Source organism: Labrus bergylta, chromosome 24, assembly GCF_963930695.1.
Source record: "Labrus bergylta chromosome 24, fLabBer1.1, whole genome shotgun sequence".
Taxonomy (NCBI): Eukaryota; Metazoa; Chordata; class Actinopteri; order Labriformes; family Labridae; genus Labrus; species Labrus bergylta.
In genome coordinates, this window is record NC_089218.1 from 3,309,509 (window position 1) to 3,335,453 (window position 25,945).

Here is a 25,945-nt window from a genome sequence, read left to right on the forward strand (position 1 = left end):
TAGAGTGTTTCAAGTAGTTGAAAAGCTTAAAAGCCTGCTGCTTCATCTTGGTGCTCAGGACACTTAACCTGCACATTAACACATACAATACAGGACAAAGAATGAATGTAGCATTTTATTGGTTGGCACAATTAAAAACCAGACAAGAAATTCATGTAGCTCACTGGAATGTGCACTTTAAGGAATGAGTCCAATATTACTTTGCAGCCACAGGAAACTTTGAGGAACAGGTGGACTGCTTAGTATGAACAGGACATTTTTGGACTTTGTTAGAACTAGCCAGCTACAGATGTTTCAGGAGCTCAGTACTCCTCTCCTTCATCCTCCTCTCCAACACTGTCAGTGCCCACCTCTTCGTAATCCTTCTCCAGAGCAGCCATGTCCTCTCTGGCCTCTGAGAACTCCCCCTCCTCCATCCCCTCTCCAACGTACCAGTGGACGAAAGCCCTCTTGGCGTACATCAGGTCAAACTTGTGGTCAAGTCGAGCCCAGGCCTCTGCGATGGCAGTGGTGTTGCTCAGCATGCACACGGCCCTCTGCACCTTGGCCAGGTCTCCTCCAGGAACCACAGTGGGGGGCTGGTAGTTGATGCCCACCTTGAAGCCTGTGGGACACCAGTCCACAAACTGGATTGTGCGCCTGGTTTTGATTGTGGCGATGGCGGAGTTGACATCTTTGGGCACCACATCTCCACGGTACAGGAGGCAGCAGGCCATGTACTTTCCATGACGAGGGTCACACTTCACCATCTGATTGGCTGGCTCAAAGCAGGCGTTGGTGATGTCGGCCACTGAGAGCTGCTCATGATAGGCCTTCTCTGCTGAGATAACTGGGGCGTAGGTGGCCAGAGGGAAGTGGATACGAGGGTAGGGCACCAGGTTGGTCTGGAACTCCGTCAGGTCCACGTTCAGGGCTCCGTCAAACCGCAGGGAGGCTGTGATGGAGGAGACGATCTGTCCAATCAGCCTGTTGAGGTTGGTGTATGTGGGACGCTCGATGTCAAGATTCCTGCGACAGATGTCGTAGATGGCCTCATTGTCTACCATGAAGGCGCAGTCAGAGTGCTCCAGGGTGGTGTGGGTGGTCAGGATGGAGTTGTAGGGCTCCACCACAGCTGTGGACACCTGGGGGGCTGGGTAAACAGCAAACTCCAGCTTGGACTTTTTGCCATAGTCAACAGAGAGACGCTCCATCAGCAGAGAGGTGAAGCCAGAGCCGGTTCCTCCTCCAAAGGAGTGGAAGATGAGGAAACCTTGCAGCCCAGTGCACTGATCAGCCTGAAACATTATAGAGGGGTTTAAAATGTGGTTAAGATGGACATTATTGTTGTGACAGAGTTTGTGTGCAGCAAACAAGTTTTATTGATTAACATGTCTCCCAAATCAAACAACTACAACATTATGAGAATTTAAGCTCACCAGTTTGCGTGTCCTGTCAAGAACAAGGTCAATGATCTCCTTTCCAACGGTGTAGTGACCACGTGCGTAGTTGTTGGCTGCGTCCTCCTTGCCAGTAATGAGCTGTTCGGGGTGGAAGAGCTGGCGGTAGGTTCCTGTGCGTACCTCATCTGATGGGAAATAAAAGTACAGGCTTACAATGAGGCTCAATTTTGTAAGCATACAAAAAAGTATTTCTTCTACACATTCTACATATTGCCAAAATAGTCCATGCAGTAATTTGCCTTTTTCAGTATAATCAGTTTCTTACCAATCACAGTTGGCTCCAGATCAACAAAGATGGCTCGAGGAACGTGTTTTCCAGCTCCAGTCTCACTGAAGAAGGTGTTGAAGGAGTCGTCTCCTCCTCCGATGGTCTTGTCACTTGGCATCTGACCGTCAGGCTGGATGCCGTGCTCCAGGCAGTAGAGCTCCCAGCAAGCATTGCCCATCTGGGCTCCGGCCTGGCCGACATGCATAGAAATACACTCACGCTGAGGAGGGAAAAAAGAAAATCAGTTATTATCTTTACCATTTATAAGATCTTAACATTAATGACTGAAAGTTTAAATAATATAAGTGATCTTGTTTTGTTCAGGCTTCAGAATACCACAAAGGTTCAAGAAAATATAGTCTACAGCTGTCTGAAAACTTGAGCAACAAAAATGTAGAATTCTAATGTTAAAAAGCAAAAAATATTGTACTGGTTTTTAATGTTCAACATCCTGATATGACAGTTCATAATTGTGACAGCCTCTGTTCAATTTATGCTCATGCTAAATAAGAATTTAATTATAATTAAATTCTTATTCAGCAGATATATATATATATATATATATCTCTATCTATCTAAATGTTTCGTTTTAACAGAAAAGAGCTGAATAATGTAGATCGACGATTAACCCTGCCATTTTTATTCTGCTAAACCATCGACTTTTAAACTGCTCGCCAGTGGTGCAGCTTTAACGATCCCTAGCCTCAGGCGACATCTTTGTCTGCTTCAGTCATCTCTGCTGCTGCTGAGCAACATGGTGGCTTACTGCGGGGTTTTATCTGCCTTCAACTGAAAGAGTAACTAACCCCTTTTTTTCCCCAACAAGAAACCTCTGGATTTGAGTATTAAGTAGTGTTATGGATCAATTCAAGTCCGAATCTCGACATTTTAGTACCAAATGTTGAAATATTGTTAGAAATGTGCCCTTCCGTTTGAAACGGTCGAATGTGGAGTGAATGCCTACGTCACCAGCGTGTGTGTGCGCGCATGAAACATTGTATCATTTTGCGGCTGATAACGGCGCGAATGAGAGTGGGCGAGTCCCCCCCCCCTCGAAGTTGATACATCAACATTCTAAATGCATTTTTTTTTTAATTCCAGGGTCGATAAGTTCGACTGCGCAGCCGCAGCAGACGATCAGTGAAGACACAAACCGCCAAAAAGAGGGGCAGTTACAGGTTCCGCTCCCTGCCCCCACCCCACAGAACATCCCCACCTTTGTGTAACGTTCACGGACTGGGCGTTAGCTAATGGCGCCTCCCAACACTTCATACCCCCCCCCTCCCCTTTCTCTTAAGTTTTTAGAATATGACTTTATATTGGAAAATGATTAAAATAATACAATCTTGAATTAACTGCCGCCTCTCCTGTGATCCGGGGGTTCACATTTTAAAAGCTTAACGGTCAGTTTTCAGCCATTTTGATTCAAACTGCGCCACTTTCACGCCGAATATAACACATCACACGACGGTAGTCAAACATGCAAGAACCGAAAATAAAAGTTAATTTAGAGTAACTACTCTGAGCATTTATCGTCGTTTTATATTTACTTCAAAAATCTTCTAAAACCCCGATTTCCCCCGCTCAAGAGACAAAAGGTGAACGCTGCTTAAACGCTGTGTTCGTTTAAAAGCGATCATCCGTTAAACACATTAAAGTAAACATGAGTATTTCTTCGATTATTTATGTAGTTTGCGGAATTTCTTACCATTTTGATTTAGTTTCTCCTTCCCGCCGACGTTGAAGAATCGGTTCTTGAAGGCAGCAATGAAAGCGGGTGGCGTGGTTGGGTGTATTTATACTTTTTCAAGAGGGTGGAGCTACAGCGACGGTTAGAGCGTCGTTTTGGCGGTAGTGGACGTTGTCTGCTGTTGCATTCAAATGCGGCTCGAAATATTCAGACTCCTGCACTTCTGCTGCGTCATCTGAAGGAACTTTGAATGAACAGTTATCCGTAAAATGCATCTCTTCTTTTATCAACCTTACATTGTGTGACTTTTTAATTATTGTATTACTTTTATACAATTAAGTCACATGTTTAAGATTAAGTAAACATACTTCTGACATCATGAAAGTACACTCTTGAGGCTTGTTTTGTCGTATACTGTTGTTTTATTGTTATTCTATTATTATTATTTTTTTTTTAAATAAATGCAGCACAGTGTAAGTCAACACGTCTAAAAAAAATTCAATCATTTGATCAAATTTTAAAAAATGACTTATTTATCTTTTTTATTTTATTATTTATTTATTTTATTATATATTTTTTTATTTTATTTATTATAAATAATATGTTTTCAATAAGGGTAATTTATTTTAAACAGCAACGCTTTAACGTTGTACTAGAATTTGCAGGGGGGAGAGTAAGTGTAGCCTAACTGTTATTTTTTTATTAGTTTTTAAAATAATATATTATTCAGACAAAAACCTATCCGTGCATTCTCTATTTTCCGTTATTTTCCATTTAATAAATGCTCAGAATTCCCTAACAGTCGTTTAGAAAGTATCTGAGCTTCGAAAGGGCGAAATTAAGAACGGAGCCTGAAGGCATCACAGCTCAAATAAGGAATAGTGAGCTCTGCTGCATGAAGGCCCTCACTCCTGCACATACTGTCCCTTAAAGGATGACTATGTGAAATAAACAAAATAAAGGTAGGCCTATACAAGGGACATTTTTGTGCAAAAGCTATGAATAAAAATACTATCTTGAAAATATAAAGACATATTTACTAATAAATATGCCATCTGGCCCACATGTTTTTATGATTTTAAAAACATTTGAAAAAGTCTAACTAAAAGTCACCCTCATTTATGCATTGGGAAGGAAGACTGAACAAAGAAACCTATTGCCAGACATAATCCCGATCTAATCCTTAGAGATTTGTATTATGTATAAAGCACAATATATGCTGTGAGGAGGAATTAAAGCTCAATGTGGTTATGAGAGAAAGAAGTGAGTGCATGAGCTATGCATTGATTCAGATCTGATTTCAAACATTGACGACACTGCAAATGAATAAAGCATGTTCAGTTTAATGTTTCAGGATAAAAACAATAAGAACAGATGATGCCTGGACACTAAATTCTTCAGCAGAAAACAGGAATCGTGCAGGTCATTTATGCTGAATATTTGCAAATAAATATATGTCAGATAATGAGTATCATTATTGAATTTAGGACCTGTCGGTTATTGCAAATTTAATATTCTTCCCCCTCTTCCTCTCCTTCATCCCCGATGCTGTCAGTGCCCACCTCCTCATAATCCTTCTCCAGAGCAGCCATGTCCTCTCTGGCCTCTGAGAACTCCCCCTCCTCCATCCCCTCTCCAACGTACCAGTGGACGAAAGCCCTCTTGGCGTACATCAGGTCAAACTTGTGGTCAAGTCGAGCCCAGGCCTCTGCGATGGCAGTGGTGTTGCTCAGCATGCACACGGCCCTCTGCACCTTGGCCAGGTCTCCTCCAGGAACCACAGTGGGGGGCTGGTAGTTGATGCCCACCTTGAAGCCTGTGGGACACCAGTCCACAAACTGGATGGTTCGCTTTGTTTTGATTGTGGCGATGGCGGAGTTGACATCTTTGGGCACCACATCTCCACGGTACAGGAGGCAGCAGGCCATGTACTTTCCATGACGAGGGTCACACTTCACCATCTGATTGGCTGGCTCAAAGCAGGCGTTGGTGATTTCAGACACTGAGAGCTGCTCATGATAGGCCTTCTCTGCTGAGATAACTGGGGCGTAGGTGGCCAGAGGGAAGTGGATACGAGGGTAGGGCACCAGGTTGGTCTGGAACTCAGTCAGGTCCACGTTCAGGGCTCCGTCAAACCGCAGGGAGGCTGTGATGGAGGAGACGATCTGTCCAATCAGCCTGTTGAGGTTGGTGTATGTGGGACGCTCGATGTCAAGGTTCCTGCGACAGATGTCGTAGATGGCCTCGTTGTCTACCATGAAGGCGCAGTCAGAGTGCTCCAGGGTGGTGTGGGTGGTCAGGATGGAGTTGTAGGGCTCCACCACAGCTGTGGACACCTGAGGAGCAGGATAAATGGCAAACTCCAGCTTGGACTTTTTGCCATAGTCGACAGAGAGACGCTCCATCAGCAGAGAGGTGAAGCCAGAGCCGGTTCCTCCTCCAAAGGAGTGAAAGATGAGGAAACCTTGCAGCCCGGTGCACTGATCGGCCTTCAGGAGAGAACATTATATTTAATCCATGTCTGATATAGTGAAATATTGAGTAACTGTAAGCAAACTCACCAGTTTCCGTATCCTGTCTAGCACAAGGTCAATAGACTCTTTCCCGATGGTGTAATGACCACGCGCGTAGTTATTGGCTGCATCTTCCTTTCCAGTGATCAGCTGCTCAGGATGAAAGAGCTGCCGGTAGGTTCCTGTACGGACCTCATCTGTAATTGGGAAAATTAATCAATGTATTATCAAATGTTTGCATTTTGATTGTTTCTGTAGCCAAGAAACAGTCTCATGATCTTACCAATCACAGTTGGCTCCAGATCCACAAAGACGGCTCGAGGAACGTGTTTTCCAGCTCCAGTCTCACTGAAGAAGGTGTTGAAGGAGTCGTCTCCTCCTCCGATGGTCTTGTCACTTGGCATCTGACCATCAGGCTGGATGCCGTGCTCCAGGCAGTAGAGCTCCCAGCATGCATTGCCTATCTGAGCTCCAGCTTGGCCAACATGGATGGAGATACATTCACGCTGCGAGTACAAGAAGTTCAGATTTTATTGTTCATTTTGCAACTGTAGTTCCAACCACAAAGGTCATTTAGATCATTTGTTAAATCATGTGCAAAAGTGTGTGTCCCTTTGAGAGGAGGTGTCACACAAACCCTTTGTCTCTTATTTAGCGAGTAAAACTGACCTAACAGTCACTGAACAAACAGTAATCACAAAGTTGGTGGCAGGAACATTTTAAAATGCTCTAAAGACTGTGTCCCACTTTATTTCAGCAAGATTATTATTTTTTTAAATATCCCGATAGCCAGCTATTCTTTGCAGAGATCTAATTGTAAAACATGAAGACAAAAATTTCAGCTATTTAATCTGACAGGCCTCCAGCATTTCTTATCATGTCCTTTTCAATAAGTTTTAGTAAGATTACTTGTGTAAAACTTAAAGAATAAAGATTTCCTCACCATGTTTGCGATGCTTGAAACAGTCCCTTGTCACCTGTAATGAGTAGCTGGGGATGTTGTGTTAAGTACAAGGGTGGGACGTTGCTTTATAGTGCCCCATCTCTAGGCAACAGCCTGGCCTGTTGTGGTAACTGGAGGAGCTGGGGAAGCAAACACCGTGCCTTTTGATGAAAGATGAGGAGGAAGGAGCACAAAAATCATCTGGTATGCTCCCCTGCACAGATCTAACAAACAAGGGCTGTTGTTACACAAATGAGTAACCACCAACAAAGACCAGAGTAGCAGTGAAATATGACCCATGTCTGTTTGCCCTCCCCTCAAATTATATGCCTTATATTTAAGGCATGTTAGCTTTTGTTATCTTGCACTGAACAGGTACATGTTCAAACTTGCTCAAGGACCCTTAAACAGACATTCCTTCGTCTGCTGAAGGCCCTGATCTTTCCGTTATCCGACATAAAGGGTTTGTGGATATAAGGACAATACTGTAATGTAGCACTGATAAAACAAAAACTTGATACTATTGACATAGCACATTTGGAGCCTCTCTTTTCTTATCTTGAAGGAGGAGAAAATAGATACCTCCACCGAGTGGCCTACATAGGCTTTTGTTACAGATAACTGCTGCATCACTCCTTCGGTCCAGATTCATTTGCAATGCAAAGTTAGCTGCCTGCCTGGGAGCACACTGCAGCACACTTCTCTCAAAGGAAGGTGACATTTGAGATCAGTGTTTCTTTTCTAATAGATAACAGAACATTACTGTACATAATACATACAGTATTTCCACTCAGTTTAATAACACCACAGAAAGAGGAAATTAACTTGGTGCTTGTAGTGAATTGACTAGATGCGTGCAGTTATTAAAAGTGAAGATTTACAAAGAATTATGATCTCTACCAAGAATTTTCTCCTGACGGATCAAGGCCAGTATTATGTTTGAACGACTATGAGTTAGTCAGAGTGCGTTGGACAGCTGCTGATCTTTAAACAAATATGTTAGCATTGTTTTAATGGGAAAATTTATTAGGCTACATGATAATTTGCTATCATGTCAGAGCTTTTCCCTACTGGTGTGAACTCTTTAGAAAATCATATTCAGTGCTAGAACTATTGTGTTAACATCAATGTACTCTGTAGTTTGAGTTTGAATGGCTGTTATATGGCTAATCCCTCTATCTGCAGGTAACCGTAGAAACATAATAACAAACGTCTAAGTAAGAATTGCCTGAACATGCTCCCTTTTAGTTTCCCCAGTTACTCCTTTCTGAAGCGTTGTTTGCGCTCAGATGGCTGCTGACCCAAACATGCCAGTCAGAGGTGTGTGTGCACTTTAAACAAAGGCAACACTCTGCAGGAGTACACTTAGAAACAACACATCAGCTCACAACAAGAAAGCTGCAACAGAATTTGAATCATTGTTGTGTTTTGTTTTTACAAACTAACAGGACAAATACTTAACATTATGCTTTATTTTCCCTTCAGTATTCTTGATTTAAAGTGTAAAAGAAATAAATAGAGTTTCATGACAACTGAATCCGTTAAATGTTTTAATTGTGAGGATACATATTGGGATAACACTTTTTGTCCTATTCCCCCTCTTCCTCTCCTTCGTCCCCGATGCTGAATTTAGGACCTGTCGGTTATTGCAAATTTAATATTCTTCCCCCTCTTCCTCTCCTTCATCCCCGATGCTGTCAGTGCCCACCTCCTCATAATCCTTCTCCAGAGCAGCCATGTCCTCTCTGGCCTCTGAGAACTCTCCCTCCTCCATCCCCTCTCCAACGTACCAGTGGACGAAAGCCCTCTTGGCGTACATCAGGTCAAACTTGTGGTCAAGTCGAGCCCAGGCCTCTGCGATGGCAGTGGTGTTGCTCAGCATGCACACGGCCCTCTGCACCTTGGCCAGGTCTCCTCCAGGAACCACAGTGGGGGGCTGGTAGTTGATGCCCACCTTGAAGCCTGTGGGACACCAGTCCACAAACTGGATTGTGCGCCTGGTTTTGATTGTGGCGATGGCAGAGTTGACATCTTTGGGCACCACATCTCCACGGTACAGGAGGCAGCAGGCCATGTACTTTCCATGACGAGGGTCACACTTCACCATCTGATTGGCTGGCTCAAAGCAGGCATTGGTGATTTCAGACACTGAGAGCTGCTCATGATAGGCCTTCTCTGCTGAGATAACTGGGGCGTAGGTGGCCAGAGGGAAGTGGATACGAGGGTAGGGCACCAGGTTGGTCTGGAACTCCGTCAGGTCCACGTTCAGGGCTCCATCAAACCGCAGGGAGGCTGTGATGGAGGAGACGATCTGTCCAATCAGCCTGTTGAGGTTGGTGTATGTGGGACGCTCGATGTCAAGATTCCTGCGACAGATGTCGTAGATGGCCTCATTGTCTACCATGAAGGCGCAGTCAGAGTGCTCCAGGGTGGTGTGGGTGGTCAGGATGGAGTTGTAGGGCTCCACCACAGCTGTGGACACCTGGGGGGCTGGGTAAACAGCAAACTCCAGCTTGGACTTTTTGCCATAGTCAACAGAGAGACGCTCCATCAGCAGAGAGGTGAAGCCAGAGCCGGTTCCTCCTCCAAAGGAGTGGAAGATGAGGAACCCTTGGAGCCCAGTGCACTGATCAGTCTGCAGGAAAACAGAAACAGATAATTCCCTCAGTACTTGATAACAGACTGAGCTGTTTATCAAGCTTTTGCAAGAAAACTCACCAGTTTGCGGATCCTGTCAAGAACTAAGTCAATGATCTCCTTGCCGATTGTGTAGTGACCACGCGCGTAGTTGTTGGCTGCGTCCTCCTTTCCAGTGATCAGCTGCTCGGGATGGAAGAGCTGGCGGTAAGTTCCTGTACGGACCTCATCTGGAAATGTTAACAGAAAAAAATTCAATTAATCAATTAATTCCAAATGTTTATATACAGTCCGTGTGGGAAAAAAACATTTTTTACCAATCACTGTTGGTTCTAGATCCACAAAGACGGCTCGAGGAACGTGTTTTCCAGCTCCAGTCTCACTGAAGAAGGTGTTGAAGGAGTCGTCTCCTCCTCCGATGGTCTTGTCACTTGGCATCTGACCGTCAGGCTGGATGCCGTGCTCCAGGCAGTAGAGCTCCCAGCATGCATTGCCCATTTGGACACCAGCCTGACCAACATGGATGGAGAGGCATTCACGCTGGAGGAAAAAAAACAGATGTTCAGTTAGACAGGTGTTAAACTTGTGTTATCTCTCGATGCAAATTACTCAGCACATTTTATTCAAACATCATGGAGCTTTTTCTTAACATCGCAAAGTTCATACACTTGAGAGGCGTGAAACTGCAGAGGCTTACCATTGTTATAATTTTCAGCTGCTGATGTTGAGTATCTGCTGGAAAATCCTCAATCAGTTTGTCCCCAAAGACTTCTCCTGTACTTATAGTTCGTCCAAACTCTATGGTTACAATGTTTGTTACCATAAACTGGGGTTAACTTGGTTTAGCAGGGGGGGAAAGCAAATAACACATTATGCAAACATGGGCTGCCACACTTCAATAAGCCTCCTTCCTGCTCAGGGGTAATGTATAACTCCGACCCACACATAGAGCAGGCACTCAGGACTCAATTTAGTCACAGCAAACAGGGCAGTGTTTGAGTATTTGTGGAGAACACCGAGATTAATGAACGCAAAGCTCTGTAGGGGGTCTGATGTCTCCATAGAGATCTAGACTCTGTCAAGGAGTGAAACCACAAAATATTTGTGTGCAGAATTAAACAAAAGCTGGAGCAATCCTTCACATAGCTGAAAACTTAATTTAACTTTAACTTTTTAATTAAATGCATTTCATAGGCATGTTAAATAATTAATACACTTGTGCAAAAGATGAAATTCTTCATCAATGCATACATTTAATTATTCTGAATGATTGGACCTCCAGTCTTGCCTCTTTACTGCAGTTTGATCTGCTGTTGGGGTAGAGGAATTCCCCCCCCCCCCCCCCCCACATACACACACCACGATGCCTGGCTGGGCTGCTCTGTTGTCTTTCCACATGATTGGCTGTCCTGTTGTTATAGAAACATTGAAGGTCACACTGCTGTCGGTGGGAAAATCAGCGGGAAAGTATATTAACAGGACAAGAATGCCCAAGGTCTGATCTTTATCAGCCTGGCCTGGTTAAGAAATTACAAATTTCAGATTGGGCTGTACCTATTTTTAAAGTGCTTGTTTGGTGTTTTTTTCAATGCTCCATTATCTCTAAAAGACATGATGTTAATAATTGAGTTTAAAAGTGTGTGATAACCATGTAAAAGAAGACATCACAGCAGATCCAGAACTGAGTAAAAGGTGAGACACATGTATCACTTTGACAAGGCGCTTGTTGTTTCATTCATCTTTAATGATTGATTTAATCCATCAGAAGGTGCAGTAGTTACCACTCTGACCTTTTCCTCCCTCATTCATTCCACACAATGTAAAAATGAGCTCTGCATGGGTTTCGTTAGCTACTGCAGGAGGCCTGGTTTGAGTTACTTTGGACAACAGGTTCATTGTTTTGAACTAAAGTTCTGAATGCTTCAGTCTCTTGTAAGTTTTCTACCATCAACAAAGTGTCTTACAGCAGTGATGAGGTCTTTTCTAGTGAGAAGAGATTCAGAGTCAAGACTGTCCCCTCCTCAAGTGCACAGGGAACCAGATTTAAATGCATAAACACATTTTTAAAAGAGTTAAATAACATGTATCCTGTGTAGGGAAGGAGGAAATATAATCTAGTATGAAGAAAGAAAATCTGCGACTAAGTTTCAGAGTGAGATTTTGCATTTCATTCACCAACGAAAAGATGAATTAAAATTCAAAATAAACCATATGTGCATTTGACAACTGAAGTCACACATTCGCATAATAGCCAATGAAATAAATGAAAATCTACTGTTCCCTCTGATGATCCTACATGAAAAGAAACTGTGTTGATTTTGACAATGCAAGGCGTCGCCTGCACACACTGTTTATATCGCTGGAGTTCCACAAGACTCTATTCTCGGACACCTATACATTTCAGACACCCAGAGCCACCTTAAAGACCGAAATGACAATACAATCAAATGCTTCATGCAAGAAACTGCTGACAGTTCTCATAATTGTTCAAAAGTCCTTCACAAAACAAAACATAACATAGTTTGACATTCATACAGTACATCATGACTCATGTTTTATGTTTCTTTTGAGTTCAGCAAAAAAAGAAATAATGCAGGAATAAGAAGTCAAAACAAAACAATCAATACGTTTGCTTTATTGTGGGAGATTTGACTAAAACTTTGAGATGACTGAAATATTTCCACAAGGTGATGATTTTGTAAAACATATTCACTCTCCTCTAAGCCCTTTTAATTTGTTGAACATAAACGTGTTTATAATAACTGGCACCGTTTTTAACTGCGTAAAACCTTTTGGTATCAGTGAAATGTTTAGTGCACATTTCCAATCATGCACCGATGCTTTCTGGTGTGTAGACATTTAGTAACAACCAAGTCTTTTCCCGTTAGAGATATCTGAGGAGTTCTGGGAACAACATGGGGTCAAAATATTTATGTGGCCTCAACCTCAAACCTTCTGGGTAAAGTTTTCAGGGAAAACGCCTTTGGCTGAAATATCTTTGCTCTGAACCCAGTGAGACTCCTTTACACCCAACAGCCAGCCATCGTCCTGCAGAAAGATAGAATACAAATTAAGTTTATTTCTAGAATCTTCAAATTTCAAATAATGCAATAGTGGTTAAAATAAAACACAAGGGTTTATATTTAGACCAAACAAAAACATATGGACACAGGAGTTTCTGCTCTACTGCTGCCTGGTTCAGTTATGCAAACGTTTTATATCTTTTGATTACAACCACATGAAAAGATTAACTGTGAAAAAAAGCATTAGTAGTGACCTGTTCATCAGGGTTGTCAAAGGCCAAAACGAGCACAGCATCTCCCATCTTCAGCTCCAGCTCATCACCGTCTGTGGCAGCATAATCATGTATCGCTTTCACCTGAAGAAAACACAAACGAATGTGAAATTTTGATTGATTATGGACTATGTGTGACCCAGTAACATGTATTCAATAAAAACATAACTTTATTATTAAGAACTAAATTATTTTAAGGCACTAAATTTTCTTACCTTGTAGACGAAACCCGGAGGAAGGTCCCCTTCTGAGCCATTGGTCACCGCACTCTGCATCAAAAATAAAGAGGGAAAGGTCCAAATGAGTTATAAAAGAACTCAAAGAAATGGTTTATGTTGTTGTTAAGATGTACTAAAGAAAGTTGGGAAGTAAGAGTACAGAAAAAGTAAGAAATGAAAGAAAGTTTGGGCCTGTACTGAGATTCCAAAGTTTTTTTTAACTAGTAATGTTTTCAAGATCCAACCGAGGTCCCACCTGCATCCCTATCCTGCAGACCCCACCCGTACCTCTCCATCATCGCCCCAGCCACCCTGTCCCACTTGGGCTCCATCATCGTCCCACTTGGGATCTGTGTACGACTGAGCAGCAAATCCTCCATCGTCGTTCCAGCTTTCTTGACCCTGAGCTGTTTCTGCATCGTCCCAGCTCGGCTGTGCGTAGCTCTGCGTGTTGCCTTCATCGTACTCCCAGCCACTTTGGGCCTCCTCGGGGTGTTGGGGATCATCCTGATCTGTGGGGGTCTGCTCTTGCTAACGGTCAGGATTTAGGGAGCATTGTGACGGGTTTGGAAGCAAAAGGAAAGGCAAGTAGGAGGAGGAGAGGAGGTTGATGCCAGAGGAGTTGTTGGATCGGAAGGATTTAATAAAGGATAATAAAGGTCAAAGCCCAGGTGATGTGAGAGGAAGGTGGTTTGGTAAAAAGAAGGATGCAGTTGGAGTGTTATCCCACCATCAAAGTCCATAAATATGTAAAAATGTAGAAAGAAGATTCTCTCCATAGGCAAACTAACAACAGCACATATCTAGTTTTCTTTTTATGACATTAGAAAAAAGAGAAAAACTTTTCTCTGGAGCTGAGCTTACCCATGAGTCCCATGATGGCGCCTTCAGTGAGGCATTAAAAAACAAGACAATACAGAAGATGAAAGTGTGCAAGAAGATGTCTTTAAATCTGAATTATACAATATAAGTTTAATGTATGTAATGGAATTATTTCAGACTCAGAGAAGGTTTGCAGATTCGCTTGAAATACATCTTAAGCAATATTTAAACTGTTGCAGATTAAGTTTCTTTTCATGCACTAATCGATTATCTAATTTCAAAAAGACACAACACCAAAAAGAGAAACAGAAAGATGCATCTTTAGGCTTCAAATGTAAAGTGTGGCTGTCACTCCTGTGTCAGCAAGTGTCCTTGAATATATACCGGTACTTTGTCCATTAACACACACATTATTAATGAAAAGTAGAACAAACACTCACATGCAAAGCGAGGCTGAACGGGCACTCATGAAGAAAGCCATGCAGTGGATTTGTTTAAGTGACAGTGAACAAAACTGGAGGGTTATTTCCTCACAGAATGCACTCATTAAAAGGTTTGTGTGTGATTACATGCAGTTTTATGTTTAAATTCTTCCACCCATCCGATATGCAAAACCATTTTATTCCATGAACATTTCAGCTGTGAAACGGTTCAGGTTTAAAATTGTAAAGTGTGTCTTCAATGTGAAGATTCAAGAGTTTTGAAAGATGTTCTCCACTCAGAAGGAAAGCTCTTTTGAGCTGGAATAAAAATATAATGAATGAAATAAAAACGTGTAATTGATTTGAGGGTTTTGTGTGTAAACACAGCTTTTAAAACCCACCACCCACCTTGGGAGCTTGACCCGTGATGGGCTGTAAAACCACCACATCCCAATCCAGCAGGTTCAACCCTGACCAGGGCTCACTCTGCCTCACACACACACACACATACATACATCCACACATGAATCCATACACTCAGGTTAGGAGGGTTTACTATCCGGGAAAATATTGCTGTTGACATTCAGCACAGTGGGCGTTCTAGGAATATCCCAGCAAACCAAACAGAACTTGATTTATTGTATCTTGTATTTTTGACGCACTGCAGGTTTTTACAGTCACACAGAAGGATCTCCAGTCTGACCTGCTGTGTTGTTGTGGAAGTGCAGTCTGTGTTAGCATCAGGCACTGTGGGTTCGGCCTCGGCCTCTGCCACTGCCTCATCCTCGTCCTCGAACTGCTCGGCATGCCGCTGTCTCTGGTCCGGGGACGGCGTGAGTCTAGGTGGAGGCCGACTAGGAGGAGGACCGGGCCTCTTCACCACCAGCAGGGTTAAACGTCAAGCAAAAAAATCAAACATGCATGCCAGCATGCAGGAGGGTGCAGAAGAGATTAGTCTACACAACATGATCTTATTTGGTTAAATGGTGGAAGACTTAAAAGCATTGATCATGTGTTTTTAACCTTATCAAAAGAAGTTGGATTTAACATTCATGTTTGTGACTTCAGAAAGTGAGTTTTTTGATCTCGTCTTCTTTTGGGTTCTTTGTTCAATGAAGATATTGTGCAAGAAGCTCCTCTTCACCTTGATAAACTCTTAAATATCTTTGTCGTATTTTAAATCAATAAACAAAAAATAAGGAAAAATACAGTTTATACATTCATGTAGACAGTTTGTTTCTGATTGTTTTTACCTTTGGTGCTGAGCTGGCTGACTCGCTGTGGTTGGCTTCCTCACTAAGAGAAGAAAAAACAAAAACAAATATGTGGCAGGGTCAGAGAAGAAGTAGGACAGCAGAAAAAAAGAAAAGGGAGAAAAGAGGAAAGAGATTTGCGGATTCAAACCTATTGCACATGAAGTTCTGTGCTTCCTCCACAAGAGTGCGACAAAACACTTTAAACTAACATGCAAGAGGTCAAACAAAGCTGATATTCAGAGCAGAACATGCACGTGGTAGATATTACTGTCAGATTAAAACAAAGACATATGAAAACACTGTTATTCTCTCAAAAGAATACAACGTTCTCAATCACACTATTACTTTAATCACAAGTGTTACTTTTTCTTCGTCCCAGTTAGTAAAAAAAGATTGATCATAAAGGCTATTTGAATATTTTTCATTTATTTAATATAAGCGCACTCGTGAAACAGAAACAATATTGCCTTTTCAGGTTGTTTTATGACCTTATTATTTTCTGTACGATCTACTGCAGTTTGAACTCACTTTTTGGAAAACAAACAAACAATTTGCTTATTTCTAGATTTAAAAAAAGAAGCAAAGATTTTGCATGCAGCAGATTTTTACCTCTTGGCATCATCTCCTGTCTTTTCTGCTGCAGTACCATCTTTTCTGCAGTAGGGGACGATGTGAGGGACATTACTCTCATTTCTTCTACATGATGTTATAAAATCTTAGTCCTGCATAAAATCCTAAATTAGGGCCACTCACTTGAACTGCCGCTGCTCTTCCAGTTTGGTCATGATGTCGTTCAGGTTTTGGCTGAGCTGAGGAGACACAGGGAGCAGATCAACATCTCTGACTGATCAATACATCAGCTGATCACTTATCATGATGTCACCATCTCACCTTTCCCATCTCTCTGTGGAACTTCTCCTGATTACCTGCCAGACTCTGGAATGTGTTAACATAGACGCCAACACGACTGCGCACACCACAGACAACACAAACACAACATTTTTAAACATTTGGACTCAGTCGCCTTTAAGATTTGTAGAAAAATAAAGTGTCTCACTTGTCCCACAGTGATGGAAGCTCGTCTTGTAACTCAACGTTCAGCTCCTCAAAAATCCTCTGAGCTCGGCCCAGCTCCTCCTCAGCCTGCACATGCACACACACACACACACACACACACACACAGATATGCAAACAGATTTATGATATATCTGCACACTGCAATATAAACTCTTTAATTACAGTTTTTAATGAGCACTCGTTCATGCAAACAAACACAAGCAGGGTTTCATAACTACAGACATGTGAATGCTGCAAGCATTCAAAAGACAACTGCAGATGAGAAGTAAATTAAAGGGCGATTCTGACACATTTATACAAAAAAATCAGAGGTTTGGATTGTGGATCAGATCACAGGTTGGAGGTGAGGAGGGGGGGAGTCAGTGATGAACCAGAGTTTCACCTGGTTGAAGGAGAGGTTAGTCTGAGCCACCTGGTGGGCTGATATCAAACCCTGAGCCCAGCTGGGAGCCGCCATCTCCAACAGGGCTGCTGGCTAACCGCACACAGCATGCAGGAGAGAGGAAGAGGAGGAGGAGGAGGAGGGAGAGAGAGAGAGAGAAAGAAGAAAAGCAAACAAGAACAATTCAAGACAAACGCAAACATGTTAATAAGCATTTGTTAAACAGGGAAGCAATCAGTTTAAACGAACATAAATATCAGTTATCAATAAGTTAAAACATTAAAGTCATTCCACAAACAACTTACACCGCCTTAAAACAAAAATCAGTCCTTCATGTTTGCACGAGCAGCAAAACATTCTCAAACAGTAGTTAAGCAAACTACATAACTGTGCAAACACACACACACACACACACACACACACACACACACACAGGTGGTTACCTTGGCGATCTTGGCTTCGTCCTTCTTCTTTCCTTTCTGTAAGGAGCTAAAGTGATGCCGGGCACTGTCGAAATCCACCATCTTCCTGTCCCGCTTTGCTATACGAGCCTACAGCACAGGACATCACAGAAAAAAATAATGTTGCTGTGTTTCCTCTCGACTTCCTCGCCGGTAGAACCAGAAACACACCTTGATATCAGGAAACTGGGTCAGGTATGTGTCCATGCAGGCCACAGATTTGTCGGCGAGGCTCTGGTGGTAATCCAACCATAGAGTGTCTGAGTCCTGCAACACAAACAGAACAATATCTTAAATGTGTTGCACTGAAATGAAAACTCTCTGTATCACTACTGCTGCGGATTTGTTTTCTATATACTGCTGTTAGTTCAGATCTAAAAACCAAACACTACATCCTCTGCTTCAGAGCTCAACCAGTGTTTGCCCCACAGAACCAAACTGGGAACCATCCACACCAGATGTAAAACTTTCTTTCTAAAAATGTCAACGTGTATTCCCTCTGGTGTGGCTGATATGATGATGCAGATTTTTGTGCTAAGTTACGTGAGCCTGACACTGATCTGTGGGAAACTCTTTATTCTGTCTCGTTTTACCTCTAAGTTATTGTCCATCTCCTTCTCTATCATCTCCTTCAGGACGGAAGAAGAGACGCATGCAGTTAGGAAGAAGACAGAGTGTTAGCAGGCAGAGAAAGAGAGGGGAAAGAATTCTTGTTAGTACTGACTAAAGAGTGTCTGATGCAGGTTGAAGCAGAAAGTAAGAACATTTGTCAAAAGGAGAAGTAACAGCAAACATTCACAGAGTCGTCATTTTTGTACGTCAGCGAGCGGTGTGCAGGTCTCACCTCTGCCAGCGCGTCCATCTCCTCCTTTCCAAACCATTCAGGCTCGTACATGTCGGCCAGACAGTCCTGCAGCCGCCGAGATGCCTCGTGCATCGCTGAAAGCAGACAAACATGTCATAACTTTAGAGAACAACATTTAAATGCATGCCTCTCTGTAGAGCACCTTTGTGTTACAGTTGAAGGAATTCAACTGTAACAAATCTGCATTCAACTACTGCAGGGGCTGCTGTACCTCAGGTTACTGAAAAACTCACTTTTCACTGCCACCAGGTAAGATTTCAGGTCCTTCTGCAGTTTGGTGCCTTCAGTCTGAGAGAGACAACACAGCAGGTTTGAACTAACAGGACAATAAATAAAACAGGCAGGAACTTTTCACTGTTCTCTGTTTTCTTCAAAAACAAATCCATGAAAAACAGATTCATGAGGATGTTAAAAAAAACGATTCTGACCATCTGCTTGTTGAAGTTTGCCACCATCTCCTCAAACACAGTGTCCCGGGTCTCATCCGCTTTCCCGAGCTTCTGCAACACCTGCAGAGGAGACGACGGGTGGGAATTATCTGTCAATGAATCAACATATTGATCTGTGCCTGTATTCATTCATGGTGCTCTATTCAGATCTAAAAGTGGAGGCATGTTTCTGTCTATTTCAAGCTGCCTGTCAAAGCCATGTGTCTCCACTATGTCTGCGGCCACACCAGCTGTGTGTGTGTGTGTGTGTGTGTGTGTGTGTGTGTGTGTGTGTGTGTGTGTGTGTGTGTGTGTGTGTGTGTGTGTGTGTGTGAACATCAAGATTGATCATTTAGTCCATGTAGTACCAGACAAAACAACATGGAATAACAAATGATTCATATATCAACTAGTTTTGAACATTTTTTATCAGGTTTTTTGATCGTTTCTGTCTTCAGATTCACATGAAGCTTTGAGTGTCTGAATATTTTCGATCTGCTCGCGTCATCTCTTCAGTGTTTAGACGAAAGAGGACGTTTGTTTTGTTGTTAGTTGCGCAAGGTCACAGCTAATCTGATCTACTGAGCGCTCCGACACCATCAGCACCACCTGCCGCCTTAATCCCGTGACAGATACACAAACCACGGGCAACATGACAACGGGACTTCCCCAAAGCTGCAACACACACACACACACACACACACACACACACACACACACACACACACACACACACACACACACACACACACACACACACACACACACACACACACACACACACACACACACACACACACCTGCTCACTGAGAATCCACACACACACCTCAGATCCTGTTTTAATAACCGCAGTGTATCAGAATCTGTTCATAGCTCTCAGGGGAAATACTGCAAGTTAGACTCGATCATTTAATATCCTGCAGTTAGAGATACCTGTGATACACCTGGACGGACAGAATGGGGGGGGGAGGGGGTGGTATAAAAGAAATAACTGAGTAAATGCAAGAAGCTGAAAGAATACAGGGGTACACTGATTACATGCAGAACTGTGTTTATTACATTTTCTATTCCAACTTAAGTTTTCCTAAGTGATGCTCAAGAGAAAAATACGAGATATATATCCATGACATTTATGAAAACTAAAGTGCAAAGGATGATTATGCAACAGGAAGCTACCTGCAGAGAAGAAGAACCTGACTGCAACATTTTAAACAACCTTAAGAATGTGAAATGTAACTGCCCTTTGTATTAATGTTACTGTCATATACAGTAACGGTTCAAATCCGACCAGTGGCTCCTTTCCTGCATGTCATTCCTCTCTCTCTATATCTCTCTCATTTCTGACTCTATCCACTGCCCTGTCTCTAAATAAAGGCATGAATCACACACTTTTTGTTTGGGATGAAGCATACATGAAGATTAATTAAATATCTGTCACCATCATTATTATTTATGTTGAGGTGGACTATTCAAATCCATGTCTGAAGTCTACATCATTGAACATTTGTTCTATTAAAATCCAGATCTATATCTGGACGACACACCTGGTGTATCTTTTACAGCCTTCAGTGTGTGCGGCTCATTGTGCCGCACTCAAATGTCTCATGATGCATTCAGGGGATTCTCGTAAAGTCTGGAAAGATCATGTTACCATGCTGCACTCATGAATGTGTTAATGTGGGGAAAGAAAAATAAACGTAAAGTAAACTCAGATTGGGAAAAACTTAAATGCATAATTATGTGGGTATTTCTGTGTGTGTGTGTGTGTGTGTGTGTGTGTGTGTGTGTGTGTGTGTGTGTGTGTGTGTGTTCACTGACATCTCTCCAAGCCGTCGGTGTTCAATTTCATCCCCCAAAATACCCCTGTTACACACACACACAGGAGGTTTGTGTGGTATTCAAAGAGACGTGGAGAAGGCCCACAAGAGTTATTGATAGATACACACTCCCCTACACACACACACACACACACACACACACACACACACACACACACACACACACACACACACACACACACACACACACACACACACACACACACACACACACACACACACACACACACACACACACACACACACACACACACACACACACACACACACACACACACACACACACACAGCCCTGCCCACATCAGTGAGGCATGCTGGGAGTCCTGGGAGGGAGGGAGGTGAGGGACAGGTGTGCAGGCCAAGCAGAGCAACTTCGAGGTTTGTGAAGTTTGGATTCACATCGAGAGTTATTGAAAAGTGTGCTTTAACTTTAATGTTTCCTTATTCTGACTTATTCAAACTTTGAATTAGACTGTTTTTAAGTTGTCAGAAAAAATACACGTAGCTAATATCCTCTAATCTAACATTTCAAAGCAGCACACAAACATCTAACGGTTTCAATTTGTTTGAAGAAAATATTTTATATTTATTCACTCTCCAAAGATGTATTTTAAACTCAGGTGTGATGCTTAATATCTGCATAAAATGAGATGATTGTAGGTGCAAATTAAAGCTGCTTTTACTTTAGATAAACATTTCTATGTTTAGGATAAAACTAACAACAACACTTAACCAGTGAATACGAGGGTCCTTCGAGGGGATCTTTCTTTTTTAAATGCATTTTATGTGATGTCATTATGATAGTTTGTAAGTGTAGTTGTGCTTTTGGTCCATTACTTTTAACTTTATGTGTTTTATTCTTGTTCCATGTGCTGTTGTCTGTCATCAGGTTTATTAATATTTCATTAATTATTTGTTAGTTTTTAAAGTAATGTTTGCAGGATTTCAACCTCACATTATATTTAAAGATAAAAAACGGGTCGGTAAGTGCAAAATAAACGACCTTTTGTTACTTTGGGGCAGTTTGCAGGAGAGTTTCTGCAGGTAATGTATCACTTCATGTTTGGAGGGAGAGGGGAAGTATGTACTAGGTGCAAAGAGGGGGGAGGTCAGTGTCATGGGGTCCTGCCTCTTTGACTCCCAGCACCACACCGGGTCTCCTGCTGCTCCCTAAAGGGTACCTCCCCCCCCCCCTCCTTCGTCACCACACTCATCCGGATTCCACTGAGGGGAATTTTCCCAGCATGCTCTGCAGCACAGCTGACCAGTTCAACATGAGCGGGTGACATTACATCACTATGATGAATACGATGATTTCCAGGAGAAGGTCTGAGTGATCCTGTGAGCTGGTCTGAACCAGATTCAAACTGGCTGCACACAAATGATAAAGTTATACGATGTAGTTCAGTTTGTGCAGATCTGTGAAAATATAGATCAAACTCAGCAGGTAGAATCCAGCATAGGTGCATCTGTCACAGTGGAAAAGTCTCTGCGTCCACCTGTATTTGCAGGATTTTCAGCAGAGATCAACTACAGACAAGTTACTCTTGAGTTAACGCAAGTCTTCATCGGCCTCTTCCTGCTCCGTCTCAGGACAGGAGACACACAGGAGAGGCCAACATAAAGCGAGCAGGATGAGGTGGCGGGTGGAGGGCGGCGTGCCAGCAGACAGCTGAAGCCGACGCTCCCCTCCTCCACCTCGGCCGGCCTTCAGAGGGAAGATGATACTCTGACCTTCCTCTTTACTCCCAGAGCTCCAACCCCGAGCTCAGTCTCATCTCAAACTCTGTCAGACACCTTTAACGTTACAATCAAGGTTTGTTTTTTACTTTCTGAAAGCTGATTTTTCTCCTGTTTATGTTTTTAGGTCAGAGTTCAACCCAGTCACTAAAATCTTTGCTAAGACAAGAAAGTTCATCACAGGGAGCATTTTCATCTCGTCTCGACAATCATGACCAAACAGGACAATCAATTTCAGACCAAACAACTCTGGGGACTTTTTGAAGAGGAACTATCCACTCGGGAGTTCCCTGAGAATGTCACATCACAGGGACTTTATTTCTGTCTGCATTCACAGCGCCGTGGTTTCTACTCTGAAGCAGGAGTTACAAAGTTTCCTCTAAATGGGGATTTAGGAACTAACAAGCTGTTTTCAGACAGCAGGAACTTCTTTATAGTTCTAGGAACTGTTGGAACCCTCCCCCTCTGTTATTTATTCTGCACTGCAGGAACTAAGAACTATTATAGTTTCTAGAACCCCGTTTAGAGGAAGCTTTGTAGCTCCTGCTTCAGAGTAGGAACCATGGAGGTGCGAAAGCAGACTGAAAAAAGTCCCCATGATGTGACGTTCTCAGGGAACTCCCAAGTGGATAGTCCTCTTCAGAAAGTCCCCAGAACTGTTTGGTCCCCAAAAACCAAAGCTCCTGCGGTGTGAAATCTATAAAAAAAGGGGGGAGGTTTCCAACAGCTCCTAGACCTGCGGACTGAAAACGCAAAATTCTAACTCTCTGTGTTTTCCTTTTGGCTCCAAAACATTTAAATATTGGTCATGTGCTGCAGAGAAAGTTATTTGATGCCCTATATCTGGAAAACACAGGATTGGATTTATGATTCTATTTTAGAAACTGAAAAGCAGAAAGAAAGGTTTTAATTCAAGCCTAAATGTTGGTTGTCTCTTTGTGGTGAACGTGTTTAAATATGTAGTGTTGTATTCATTGATTGGATTCTAATGACTGAAGCGTCAATGTGTTTAATCTCTTTTATATTGTTAAGGTTAAAAACATCATTCTGGTGCAGAGAAGGAAGCTTTCTGTTATTTATAACAACATGAAGCTTCCTTCTCTGCACCGTGAAGTTCTGCAGATTTCCTCTATATTGAAGACGAACCTGCAGCTAAAGAAGCTCTCACATTAGAACAGGAGGATCGTGGGACACGGATGCTGTGTCATTCAGCAGCTTCTATTTAAAGTTCATTCAGAGCTGCTGAAATGATCTATTGGGTCTAAACGGAGAAATGACAGCAGGAGGACAGCGCAACTATGGAGTAGACTATGTGTGTTACATAGAGCTGGAGTCAAGGTGTAGTTAGCTTAGCTTAGCACGATGACTGGAAACAGGGGGAATTCTGCACAATCAGTATCTATACTTTTGGTAGCTTAGTGTTTTCAGATGCAAACAGTTTTTTACTTTATAAATGTGATTGCACTTTTACTTGTAACAGAACATTTCTGCAGTGTGACAATTAAGCTCATCACAGCATAACGTAGCAAATTGCACCCAATCCCATGTTGCAAACCAATCCCTTCAACCAAAACTCATTGGGGTTTGTTAGAAAATGTATTGAATCCCAGAGAAGCATGTCTTTAAAATGAGGAGCAGTTAAACGTGCAGCTGCTTTGAGGAGCAGATCCTCCCTTTAGAGTGTGGAGGAAGAAGAGGTCACAGTTTGTCTTATTGAAAGGCTTTAGATAAAAACACAAAGAGCAGAAACTATAGATCACTTCAAGTTAAACAAACTGAGAAGAATAAGTGTGTGACTGACTGACAGCACTGCTGGTGTGTTACTGAGGTGATTAGAGGGTAAAACCTCAGCAGGCTTAAGCAACAGGAGTGATTAGGACGGACAATAATAACTCACAGACAGCACACTGAACACAGACTGTTGATCAGGTTTCATTCTGTCACTTTAAGAGCTCCTCCTATCGACCAGTATTCAATACATCTTGTAGTATTTGACAGAGTAGTTAATGCTCAGTTTGCAGATAAACGTCTAACAATGAATGTGAAGGAACAGTCGATGCTGCTCCTGAAGTTCAGCTGAATGATTTCTAATATTTTAGACAATTTATCACAGATTAAAGTTTCTTATTTATGCTTCTTATCTTTGTAATGTTTGGAGTTTCAAAGTAGTTAGTGTATTATTTGTAGCCAGTTAAAAACTTTAAAAGAACTAATCCAGCAAGACTTTGGCTTTAACTCGATGAATTACATGAACTGAAATAATTTTCTTCTTGTAATATCATGCAAAAGGTTTTACACACAACTGATAAAAGTTGTATTATAACTGATCTCAGTTTAACATGTCTGTTACCTGCAGCTTGTTGAAGTCGCCTGCTAAAGGAAACTTCAGCAGTGTGCAGGTTAAACATGTCAACGCTAAGCAACAAGAATTTAAAAAATCCTTAATCGTCCCTTAAAACACCAAAGATCTGTGTGAATGACTGCAGATAATCTCAGGATTTGAAACTAAGAAGTTATTCATCTTAAAGTAGACATCAAGTATTTAGAAATATTCTCTTTAGCTGTCTTCATTTAAAGAGCAAAGTCAGGTTGCTTTTCTAGTTCAATGTTAACAGGTTGACCCCAGTTTGAGGTTACACTTGATCAGCATTATCCTTTAAAATCTTATTAATGAGACAGATTTAATACATATAAGTATTAACATACAAGGGGTACATGTCAGTTGTGTTAAATGTCACAGAGGGTGACCCCACATTTGAAGTTCAGATAAGGGTTCCTTAACCCCTCAGACCCCCTTGTAGTTCCCTGATATGGAACAATCCTCTGATTCACACCTTCAAATACTTTTTTTATCGCCCCAATGAGAAGAGTTTGACGCCAAAAAGTTGAAGGATCTGGTTTCACAGGGACAGGAGGACAGAGTGTCCCGCTGCCATGTGAGCCTTTGATCAGCTGAGGGAAAAGTTTACCTTCTCCTGCGCTCTGGTCAGCCTCTTCTGGACGTTGATGGCCAGTTTCCCGGCGGTGACCCCTTTCCCTGGCTCGGCCATGTCGCGCGGCGTGGAGGCTCCCCGGCGGTGTCAGGACCAGCGAAGAAGAAGAGGAGGACAGAGGGAGAAATGTCGATGAAGGAGACCCTTCAGCAGTGCGTAAAACCCCTCCGGGGGGAGACCTGGCTCACTGCGCGTAACTCTAATCCCGGTGACAGCTTCTTAAAGGTGCAATGCGTAATTTAATCCGGGTAATGTGTGGCTAAACAATCAAGCACACAAATAAAAACAGTAAAAAGCAGGTGGAGTTTGGTACAGAGAGCAGGGGGACTGTTCAGATATCGTCGCTCTCACAGTTAATTGATGAAGACTTGAGCTGGATGTGGAGAGATATTAGGTTTCCTCCTCAGTTAGCCTCTTAAAGGCGCAGCAGGTTGTTATTATTAGCCGACATCTGTTGCATTCATGCAACTGGTGTGCTGCAGTCTTTACGCACGGATTTATTTATGCGCACAGAGCGCTTTCCAGTTAAATGTTGTGAGGGCTAAATCAGTCCCTATTCCCCCCCCCCCCCCCCACCACCACACACACACACACACACACACACACACACACACACACACAGCATAGTGCACCTGCGGCTCGAACAGGAAGCCG

At 42.5% G+C, this 25,945-nt stretch overlaps 4 protein-coding genes across 13 annotated transcripts; all 4 read right to left on the bottom strand.

Annotated features, from left to right (window-relative positions):
* Positions 1 to 102: 102 nt before the first annotated feature.
* On the bottom strand, positions 103 to 3,572 carry LOC109994756 (tubulin alpha chain-like). The gene is made up of 4 exons (XM_065951907.1): positions 3,419 to 3,572; positions 1,708 to 1,930; positions 1,419 to 1,567; positions 103 to 1,277 (listed from the first exon to the last, which is right to left on the bottom strand). Exons 1-4 carry the CDS (start codon positions 3,419 to 3,421, stop codon positions 303 to 305), a joined length of 1,350 nt encoding a protein of 449 aa, XP_065807979.1. The 5' UTR covers positions 3,422 to 3,572; the 3' UTR covers positions 103 to 302.
* A 1,155-nt stretch (positions 3,573 to 4,727) lies between these two features.
* On the bottom strand, positions 4,728 to 7,012 carry LOC109994755 (tubulin alpha-1A chain-like). The gene is made up of 4 exons (XM_065952205.1): positions 6,857 to 7,012; positions 6,197 to 6,419; positions 5,962 to 6,110; positions 4,728 to 5,889 (listed from the first exon to the last, which is right to left on the bottom strand). The coding sequence occupies exons 1-4, from the start codon at positions 6,857 to 6,859 to the stop codon at positions 4,909 to 4,911; spliced, it is 1,356 nt and encodes a 451-aa protein (XP_065808277.1). The 5' UTR covers positions 6,860 to 7,012; the 3' UTR covers positions 4,728 to 4,908.
* Positions 7,013 to 8,395: 1,383 nt separating this feature from the next.
* On the bottom strand, positions 8,396 to 10,331 carry LOC109994754 (tubulin alpha-1A chain-like). The gene is made up of 4 exons (XM_020648221.3): positions 10,191 to 10,331; positions 9,811 to 10,033; positions 9,575 to 9,723; positions 8,396 to 9,491 (listed from the first exon to the last, which is right to left on the bottom strand). Exons 1-4 carry the CDS (start codon positions 10,314 to 10,316, stop codon positions 8,511 to 8,513), a joined length of 1,479 nt encoding a protein of 492 aa, XP_020503877.1. The 5' UTR covers positions 10,317 to 10,331; the 3' UTR covers positions 8,396 to 8,510.
* Positions 10,332 to 11,216: 885 nt separating this feature from the next.
* bin1b (bridging integrator 1b) lies at positions 11,217 to 25,754 on the bottom strand. Of its 10 annotated transcripts, XM_065952193.1 has the most exons (20): positions 25,268 to 25,749; positions 18,720 to 18,800; positions 18,525 to 18,579; positions 18,271 to 18,365; positions 18,020 to 18,055; positions 17,598 to 17,693; positions 17,409 to 17,516; positions 16,966 to 17,058; positions 16,564 to 16,649; positions 16,398 to 16,473; positions 16,260 to 16,315; positions 16,116 to 16,160; positions 15,502 to 15,546; positions 14,954 to 15,131; positions 14,659 to 14,736; positions 13,871 to 13,891; positions 13,295 to 13,537; positions 13,004 to 13,057; positions 12,771 to 12,872; positions 11,217 to 12,541 (listed from the first exon to the last, which is right to left on the bottom strand). In XM_065952193.1, exons 1-20 carry the CDS (start codon positions 25,346 to 25,348, stop codon positions 12,440 to 12,442), a joined length of 1,731 nt encoding a protein of 576 aa, XP_065808265.1. In that variant the 5' UTR covers positions 25,349 to 25,749; the 3' UTR covers positions 11,217 to 12,439. The 10 variants fall into 10 exon arrangements, with proteins under 10 accessions (XP_065808265.1, XP_065808267.1, XP_065808269.1 ...); XM_065952195.1 differs by lacking the exon at positions 16,116 to 16,160 and having other exon boundaries at positions 25,268 to 25,754; XM_065952197.1 differs by lacking the exon at positions 14,659 to 14,736 and having other exon boundaries at positions 25,268 to 25,745.
* Positions 25,755 to 25,945: the final 191 nt, after the last annotated feature.

Coding starts and splice junctions, on each gene's coding strand:
- LOC109994756 (XM_065951907.1), bottom strand. Junction 1,568..1,707: donor TCTGGAGCCAACTGTGATTG/GTAAGAAACTGA, acceptor ATTTCCCATCAG/ATGAGGTACGCACAGGAACC. Junction 1,278..1,418: donor TTGACAGGACACGCAAACTG/GTGAGCTTAAAT, acceptor ATAATGTTTCAG/GCTGATCAGTGCACTGGGCT.
- LOC109994755 (XM_065952205.1), bottom strand. Junction 6,111..6,196: donor TCTGGAGCCAACTGTGATTG/GTAAGATCATGA, acceptor TCCCAATTACAG/ATGAGGTCCGTACAGGAACC. Junction 5,890..5,961: donor TAGACAGGATACGGAAACTG/GTGAGTTTGCTT, acceptor TCTCTCCTGAAG/GCCGATCAGTGCACCGGGCT.
- LOC109994754 (XM_020648221.3), bottom strand. CDS start 10,316: ATGGTAACAAACATTGTAACCATAGAGTTTGGACGAACTATAAGTACA. Junction 9,724..9,810: donor TCTAGAACCAACAGTGATTG/GTAAAAAATGTT, acceptor TAACATTTCCAG/ATGAGGTCCGTACAGGAACT. Junction 9,492..9,574: donor TTGACAGGATCCGCAAACTG/GTGAGTTTTCTT, acceptor GTTTTCCTGCAG/ACTGATCAGTGCACTGGGCT.
- bin1b (XM_065952193.1), bottom strand. CDS start 25,348: ATGGCCGAGCCAGGGAAAGGGGTCACCGCCGGGAAACTGGCCATCAAC. Junction 18,801..25,267: donor TGACCAGAGCGCAGGAGAAG/GTAAACTTTTCC, acceptor TCTCCTCTGCAG/GTGTTGCAGAAGCTCGGGAA. Junction 18,366..18,524: donor TTACCTGGTGGCAGTGAAAA/GTGAGTTTTTCA, acceptor GTCTGCTTTCAG/CGATGCACGAGGCATCTCGG.